This window comes from Phaethon lepturus, unplaced genomic scaffold (genome assembly GCF_000687285.1).
Source record: "Phaethon lepturus isolate BGI_N335 unplaced genomic scaffold, ASM68728v1 scaffold4582, whole genome shotgun sequence".
Classification (NCBI taxonomy): Eukaryota; Metazoa; Chordata; class Aves; order Phaethontiformes; family Phaethontidae; genus Phaethon; species Phaethon lepturus.
The window spans coordinates 75,326-84,068 of NW_010522483.1; the positions used below are offsets into that span (position 1 = coordinate 75,326).

Below are 8,743 nucleotides of genomic sequence, written 5' to 3' on the forward strand. Positions count from 1 at the left end.
CAGAATAAAAATTTACCGATAGAGAATACTACAGATTGCTTAAGCACCATGGCTAGTGTGTGCAGGGTCATGCTGGAAACCCCGTGAGTATAAACAGTGCATGGATGTACTGTGTATGAATCATCTCTCTAAACTTGACTTGTGATGCGTAAAGTGAAAGAAATAGAATTGGGGTAATTAGGAGCTATGGTGTTTTCTTTTTACCAACTTCGTTTCACGTCAAGGTAAACAACTAATTTGTCTCATTTTGCTAGCCATGCCAATCCAGCAGTCTACTTTTCTGAACATATTAATATTTAAAATTAGAATGGCTATGAAAGCTAGACAACCTCTTGGCACTCTTTATAAATGGTTTTCTCATGTATAATTCAGGAAAATACACTATTTGAGCATGAGTGCCTAGGGCGTCCTGAAAGAAGGGTTATGGGCGATGGATTGGGTAGTACCTCCTTGCAGGTTGGCTTGGCTGATGGCTGTAACAGAATTACAGTGCTCCTGTCTGGGGAATTCTGAGGTGATTTTTAGGTGTGAAGGCAGTCTGTTGCCTACAGTAAATTTGAGAGGCACTGGGACTATGAACAAAAAGTCAAACTGAACTTTGTTTTTTTAAACCTGTTTCTTCTGGGATCTAAATAGTTTCCCATTGGTAAAATTACTCAAGCATGAGGTATAACTTATTTAAATAAGTTTCTGTCCAAATACCTCAATACACTTGCTGTGGAGCACATTAAGAGCTCCAAACATTTATATTCTTACCCTGCTTAGGAATGGTCTGTCCCATTCAATAAAGTAGGTAAGCACTGTTCATGAAGCTTGCTTTTTTTTTTTTTCCCCTTTTTTTTCCTGAGTCAGGAGTTAGTGTTGCGTGTCTTATTAGGGGGTAGAGGGGAAAAGGGTAGGAAACATTGAAAGCAAAGTTAGTATGTATTGGTTTAATATATTAAATTTTTTTGGGGGGGGAGGTAAAAACAACCACCACCCCTGGCCACACCACCCCGCGCCCCCAAAAAAACCCACCAAACCTGAAATGCTGTATCAGCAGGTGCTATTTTAGATTTGAGAATCTTTGTTACTCTCCAGATAACTCGTTCTAAACAGTGATCTGACTTGTAGGCAGGTTATTGAAAAAAAGAAAGGAAAACTCAAAAGCTTGTGGGGTTGGTGGGTTTTTGGATTTTTGTGTGGTATGGGGTTTTTGTGCGTTTTTTTTCCTATGTGGATTTATAGTAGGATTTTTCTCCTTAATCTTATTTTGGCCATTACTAGTATGTGTTTGTTTGGATAATAATATGTGTTTTCAAATTACAGTGAATATAGAAGCAGGTTTACAAATGAGGAAACAGTATCATTCTGTCTGAGGGTAATGGTGGGTGTCATCATACTCTATGACCACGTGCATCCGGTGGGCGCTTTTGCCAAAACTTCAAAAATTGATGTAAGTTTATTGCTACTGAATAATTTTTTGAATATTTAAATTGTGCATAGGCTCATTTTCTGTTCTCCAGGTTCTAGTAGTGGATGTATGCTTTGGATTGATGCTAAATGGGTAGTGGTAGCTGTTAACAAACTGTATATATAAGCAGTGAGAAATGCAGACTAGGCCTTCAGACACATATATGGTCATTTGTTAGTCCATGAAAAATCTAGTTTGATGGAATTCATGTAGTGTCTTGAAATACTTCTGAACAGTGGCTGTGTTGAAAGATCCAAATCAGAATGACTGGAAATAACAATGGCATCTAGATTGTTCCTCACTAGCTGGTAAAAAGCTAGGGTCATCATCCACCAGTCTTCAAGTCTTCACATTTCTGCTGTTGTTTGATAAGTCTATGGAATACATGCTGTTGCTGTATGCTGCTTTGTGGCTATTTTAAATGGTCTGTTACCATAGAATAGTTTGGGTTGGAAGGGACCTTTAAGGGTCATCTAGTCCAACCCCCCTGCAGGGAGTAGGGACATCTTCAACTAGATCAGGGTGCTCAGAGCCCCATTCAATCTGACCTTGGATGTTTCCAGGGATGGGGCATCTACCACCTCTCTGGGCAACCTGTACCACTGTTTCATTACCCTCATTTCTCAAAAGTTCTTTCCTGATACCTAATCCAAATATACCCTCTTTAGTTTAAAACCATGACCCCTTGTCCTGTTGCAACAGGCCCTGCTAAAAGTCTGTCCCCATCTTTCTTAGAAGCCCCCTTGAAGTGCTGCAAGGCTGCAAGAAGGTCTCCCTGGAGCCTTTTCTTCTCTAGGCTTAACAACTACAACACCCTCAGCCTGTCCTCATAGGAGAGGTGTTCCATCCCCCAGATCATTCTTGTGGCCTCCTCTGGACCCGCTCCAACAGGTCCATGTCTTTCCTGTGCTGAGGGCTCCAGAGCTGGATGCAGGACTCCAGGTGGGGTCTCACCAGAGCGGAGCAGAGGAGCAGAATCATCTCCCCCGACCTGCTGGCCACGCTGCTTTGGATGCAGCTCAGGATGTGGTTGGCCTTCTGGGCTGTGAGCGCACATTGCTCACTTTGCTAGTCTCCAGGGACTTCACCTGACTGCCAGGACTTCTCAAATATCATGGAGAATGTCTTGGCAACTACATGAGCCAGTTCACACAGGACTCTGGGATGCATCTCATCAGGTCCCATAAAGACTGTGGGGGTGCATGTTCAGGTTCCTCAGGTGGTCTTGAACCTGATCTTCCCTTACAGTGAGAGGGACTTTGCTCCTCCTGTCCCCGTCTTGCAGTGCATCCCCTCGAGAGGTGTGGGAAGAGGCACTGCCAGTGAAATCTGAGGCAGAGTAATGTCCTATAACCGACTATTATCCCACTGTATTAGCTGCAGAGTTTGTCATTATTTCACTGGCTGAATGTGATCATTCTTAATGGATTTATCATACACAAAGATTTTTGTTTACAGTTCCTTTTTTTAAGGTCGATAAAGCAGAGCTTCACATCAAAGTTGCATTGTCTAAAGATAATGCAGGTTATCAAGTAGCTACGCCATTCTGCCATAGGAAAATGTAATACTGAAAGCTTAATTCCTTTGTAATACCAAAAAAAAGACTTGACACTGCTGCAATTTTTAAATACTTATGTTTTTCTCTCTGACAAGCTGAATACAATTCTGTAAACTTAGAAGATATTAGCATGAAAACAACTATCTTTTTTTAACTCCTAGATGAAAGGATGCATCAAAGTTCTTAAAGACCAGCCTCCTAACAGTGTAGAAGGCCTTCTAAATGCTCTCAGGTACTCTAATTCTTTTATTTAAAATATTTTAATGTGAATTTTCATAAACTATCCGGGGCATTTCAAACAGGGTGTTCAATCAGCGTTACAGCTAAAAGGTGAATGTGGTTATTGCAGCCTTCTCTCTATGTGCCTTGAGACAGGGATGCATGAAGAAGCCGCTGTGTTCTGAAAGCTGGGTTTTAAACTTGCAGTTGTTCATTCTAAGATCACGTTCTGCACACTTCAACTGCGTGCAGGTTAAGAATGAGTCTGTAGAGGTAAGCGTGACAGAGTAGACATTGTACCTGAAGTTAAAACTGATGACAAAGTATAATGCGTACTCAAAGCTAACTAGAAGTTAACTGTGATGACATCTGCTGACTGAACTACCAAGCAAGCAGGTGAGCAGCTGCAGCTTGCACACTGTAGCTTGTGCCAGCTCACCAAAGAAATGGCTGGATTAGTTTGCATTGGCCATATCCTCAGCTGTGTGTGGCATGACTTATTGATTTCATTTATTATTAGTAGACTACAAGAGTAATTTCATGTGATTTTTATGTTTCACAGATAGCTTCAGACATGTAAGGCAGATGTTTTTTTGGTATGTAACTAGAAATTGTTCCTTTTTCACAAACTACTTAAAGGGAGGTACTTAAGGCAAAAGTCTCGATGTTTTTGCTGTAGAATAGGTGAGATCAGAAGTTGCCACAATAATTGGAGAGGTAAAGAAAAATTAATTATTCTGCATAGAAACCTAAAACCTGCTAATCCGGGTCATAAAGCTGCATCTGTAGTCAGTAATACGTTCTTCGTGTGGGTGTCCAGCATCAGGGGACGGGCAAGAAGTGCCAAAATGTGATCAGCAGATGAAGCCTTCATTCTTGCCCTTACTTGAAGTATCCTGTTACTTTGGTAACAGTAACTGTAACTGGGTATTGTTATCCATGCACTCACTTTGAAATGTGGAAGCTTTAGTTTGTCTTGCCTGAAAGTGTGCAGTGGTACTTTGGTTTTTTTAGCTGTAATGAAACCGCTTTAAGTTCATTTGCTGTCTGTTTTTTTTTTTTTTTGTGTTAAGATGTGGTAAGAAGTAATAATGTGGTATTACAAGTGGTTTCACTTGCAAAGTTTTTTCAGATTATTAGCTAAAGAAAAAAAATTAAATATGTGCTTAATTTGAGACTTTACGTGAGTATTTCCATGCCGAAATCATTTCGTTATTCGTATCTGAACCTTCTGTACGCAATCAGTCTTTGAGGTGGTGATCAGTAGAAACACAAGCTTCCAGAAGGGAAATGCTATATTAGCATTTATTTTCTAACTAATTTATTGTGTTTGCAGCTGCAAATGAACGCTGATCTTTGCTGGTCCCCCATTTTTCCCCATCATTGTCGATGCTGTTAGTAAAGTACATGGAACACATAGTTCAAGTTCTCTCTCCCTTGTACATTATTTTGTGGTTAGTAGTGTAAATGCAGTCTGGGCTGTCATGCTGACCTTTCACCTCACCAAGCCATTTATTTCATGCATACGTACTTTAACTGTCCTGGTCTCATACATTTGATTACTCATTTGGGTAGGATATTTAAATCTTTTTTTTAAATCACATTTGGAATTGTTAGGAAGAGGTACAGAAGTGAGCTGTTACGTGTGTGCGTGGTGAAAGCAGATTCAAGATGATGTCATGAGAAATTAAGTCCAAATCGAAGTCTTTGATTCTGGAGGAGTGTGAGAAGTTGTCATGTTTTCTCAAGAGAGAGATAATGTGTCTTAAAGGCAAATGGAAGGTGGTATGGATTTTGGAGGGAGATCAGCTGTTTATAATTTGAATTTCATATAAGTATTGTAATCATGTTCAGCTTTTTCACATGAGAAGAATACCAAGTGCAATAACTTTTCAGGATTTTAGAAAACCTCTTGTTTGTGGAAAATATGTGCTGAAATCTGTATTGATACTAATTTCCAAAACAAAGTCATTGTATGTTCTTCAGGTGATCAACTCAAATATCACTGCGGTTGTGGAAAGCTAAAGTGCTAATAGAACAAGTTTAATTTAAATCACAGAATAAGTTTTTACTTGCTTTTAGATTACAGTTGGGGAAGGAAGACCAGGGATATTAATAGTACAAAGAAGCCATCATTGAGGCTGTATAGTACTTTCTTTTAAAACAAGAGATGACTGATTTAAAAATGTGCTAATGTTCTAGGGAATTTTGAAGAGGGGCAATAAACACATGCATATACTCTTTAGTTTTAGTAGCACATTTACTTAACAGGAAATAAAGCTGAAAAACAGTTAAATCCATTCTCACTGAGTGATCTTAGAAAAGTTTGGTGACTGAAAGTTTTGAAGAAAAGTTTCTGAAGCTGTGTTTTAGTTGAAGACGTTGCCTATGGATGGAGACCTCAAAGTTAGTCTTTACTGATAATTACCTGTCACAACTGGTAACGTGAGTTTACTGAGAAATGGCCTGTAAGCACAAAAGCCAACATGCAGCTGAGGCTTATTTTTAACTCCCCTTGGTGCAAGGCTGTGGGGTTATAGTTCTGATTGATAACAGCATTTTCAGGTCAGAATGTCTGACTTGTGTACTTGGTAACACAAGTGGAGTGGGTGATGGGCAGTGGCTGAGGGTTTTACTCTGATACAGTCTGGTTGAGCCATAAACAAAGAAATTTTGTATTTGTCAAGCAAACATAAAATAGCATTTATGCTTTTCTCAACTGGATTTTTATTTCTGTGTTTAGGTACACAACAAAGCATTTGAATGATGAGACTACCTCCAAGCAAATTAAATCCATGTTGCAATAACAATTACCTGGAATTCGCACCTGCTGTAGACAGACAGTATTCTGCAATGACTGAGATGCACAGATTTTTTTTTTTAGTGATTGCAACTACTATCTCGTTCATTCTTGCTTTTTATTTTCTCTTTTCCTGTTTACCCCCTTTTTTTAATCACTTCCTTGTTCTTAAGTAAGCTCAGACTTCTTTTCTGTGCCAAATCAATGAAAATTATCACTTCTGGAAAGTATTTCTACTTTTCAGAATAGCCATCCTAAGTGGCAGCTAATTATGCGTTGCATTTGGATTTCTCTGTACTGGGGAAAGATTTGTGACTTGAACTAAATATTTTTAAACTTGTGGTTTTTTCTTTTTTTGAAAAACTAATATTTAATATTGCTTCTTCTGCATGGCAAGACTGCCTACTTCTGCTATTTAAAAACCCCTTGATGACTTCATTTTCTATTGCAGCTTATTTTCATGTGCAACCATGAGGAAACTAAAAGCAGATTTGTTTAAATTAACTGTGTTTGTACAAAATGGTACCCAACACAAAGGTTTTTTTAAATGAGTAAAAACTGTTTTGTTTAAAAGTTACGTTTGCGTTTTGACTCATTTTTGTAAGGATGTATGTTGTATGTTTAACCTTTAATAACTAACGTTAAACTGTGGTGTGTGCGTAGCAAAATTACGTATGCATGTTCATGTCAAATGATTGGCTGTGGATAAGATAATAAAATCAGCTTTCATTTTTCTAAGTGTGGTTTGATTTACCAGTATTTTGAGTGAGATGTCCTCGTGCTCTTTGGATTTTTACAAAAAAATAAATTTATAAATTTTATATAGTGAAAACTCTGCTGTTTCATTACCAGTAACCACTAGTCTAATCGGCTGATGGAAACCTACCGTGTTTCAGGGTTCTTGCTCTCCACTCTGTGCTGCTTCCCTGTCCCCAGAAATAGTACTCGTACAGGGTTTGGGGGAGGGATTTTGTGCAGTCCATATAGGTCCTGGTGGACGTTGCTGAAGAACTTGCGTCTTGGCTACCCACGCTGACGTCTCGCTACAGTTGTCAGAAACGACGTTCCAGATCAGGCTGACAGTTGGGCTCTTCCCGTACCGACGGTGGGGCGATTAACTCCCCTCTCTCTATATACCAGTGTGCACTCTTGTGGATCTAGATATTTTGAGCTGTGTGTAAAATCTAAATAATCTTAGCATGGTGAATAAATGTTTCCTATTTGGCTTAACAAGTGTTAAGCTTTGATAGGTCAGTGAGGAAAATCTTTTTGGCAGGGGAAGAATTGAAGGGGAAAACAAGAACTGAGAATTACTAGAAAGCACGTCTCTGGGAAGTGGGCGAACATGAGTGCACCTCGTGTGTGTGGTGCTGTTATGATTATGCCTAAAATTAGTTGTCAGAATTCTGGAAAGGAGATTTGAAACCTGCAGGCAAGTGTGAACACTCTCAGCTTTAGTTGCTGGACAAATAATATTTTGTAACTTTGATGGCACACTAGCTCCAAAGGTAACATACCAGTGTGACCATGCTGGATTTCTTGAGCACACCCTTCTCCTGCACTGTCAGGAAAGAGTCTCCTTTTTTTTCTGTTTTTCTGGTTTTTTCTTCTTTTTCGTTTTTTTGGGGGTTTTTTTGTTTGTTTGTTTTGTTGTTGTTGCTTTTGGAAAGAGATCAGCAAAGAAGGCGTAAGTGTGTGTTGCTGGTACCTGTACATCTGTCTCTGTTAAGCAGGATAATACATTTTTTCCTTTACTGTTAAGAATGCTTAGCAGTGATTCTTGCTCCAGAGAAAGCAAACCATGTGCTGTGCTGTCTACAGGAATAAAATACCCTGACACAGTACTGCTCTCTAGTCCTTTTGGCAGCACTGCAGTTGAATACAGCTGAGAAAGGACAAAACTTGATTTGTTTGGATTTTTTTTTTTAAAAGGAAAAAAAACCTTTCCCAGAATTGTACGAATGTTACAAACTGTGTAAAACCAATGTTCTGCATCTATCTGAAAGGGTAGTTGTCCTTAGGAGTTCATTACCCCCAGGAAAAAATTAATTTCATCTCAGCCTTGTTACTGTGAGTACAGTTACCAGCTACTAATCACAGGAGGGGCAAATCATACTCCTGTGGAGTGTTATTTGTCAGAAACAAAGCTTTCTAGAGGAAACCCAACTTCCCAAGAATAGATTTTAAGCACAACTTGGGTATTTGACAGTCATTTGATGTCATTGGAAAACACTTAATAAGTCCAGCCATTGTGGAAGAACTAGCCATACAGCAGATTTATTCTTTTTTCAGTCTGCCTCAATGGCTACTGATGAGGCCTGAAGAAATTCTGTGTTATTTTGGGCAGCTCTTCCTTTCTGCTGCCCTGCCAATATCTTTGATTTAAACATCGTTGTTCTTGTGGTCTGAGAATAATTGGAGCTTTCCTTTTTTTTTTTTCCCTCTGGCATTTGTGTTCTGCCGTTTCTCTGCGTACGCAGCTGGGGAAGGAGACGAGAGCTGGCTTGCCTCTGAGTTGGCCGGCCCACAGCTCCACAGCTTCCCTGCTCCTGAGCTTTCCAAGAGAAGGAAAGAGCCCTTGCAGCGCACTGCTCGCGTTTTTGAACTGGAACCGCTGCACGCTCGCTGCTCAAGCTTTGGTGCTCGTCCAGTCTTTAATCTTCTTCCTCCCTCTGTCTTAATTCTTCTGTTGTCTGTGCTAGAAGAGCAGCTG

The 8,743-nt window shown here is 39.6% G+C and overlaps 1 protein-coding gene across 2 annotated transcripts in view; it reads left to right on the forward strand.

Moving 5' to 3' along the window:
* The window catches only part of FAM49B (family with sequence similarity 49, member B), a 44,273-nt gene extending 37,504 nt beyond the window's left edge, over window positions 1-6,769 (forward strand). For both annotated transcript variants that reach the window (XM_010281813.1, XM_010281814.1), the window contains 4 exons: window positions 4-83; window positions 1,309-1,435; window positions 3,173-3,243; window positions 5,974-6,769. In XM_010281813.1, the coding sequence (XP_010280115.1) occupies window positions 4-83; window positions 1,309-1,435; window positions 3,173-3,243; window positions 5,974-6,037 (342 nt within the window). In that variant the 3' untranslated portion in view covers window positions 6,038-6,769. The remainder of the gene's footprint in view (window positions 1-3; window positions 84-1,308; window positions 1,436-3,172; window positions 3,244-5,973) is intronic.
* The last annotated feature ends 1,974 nt before the right edge of the window (window positions 6,770-8,743 follow it).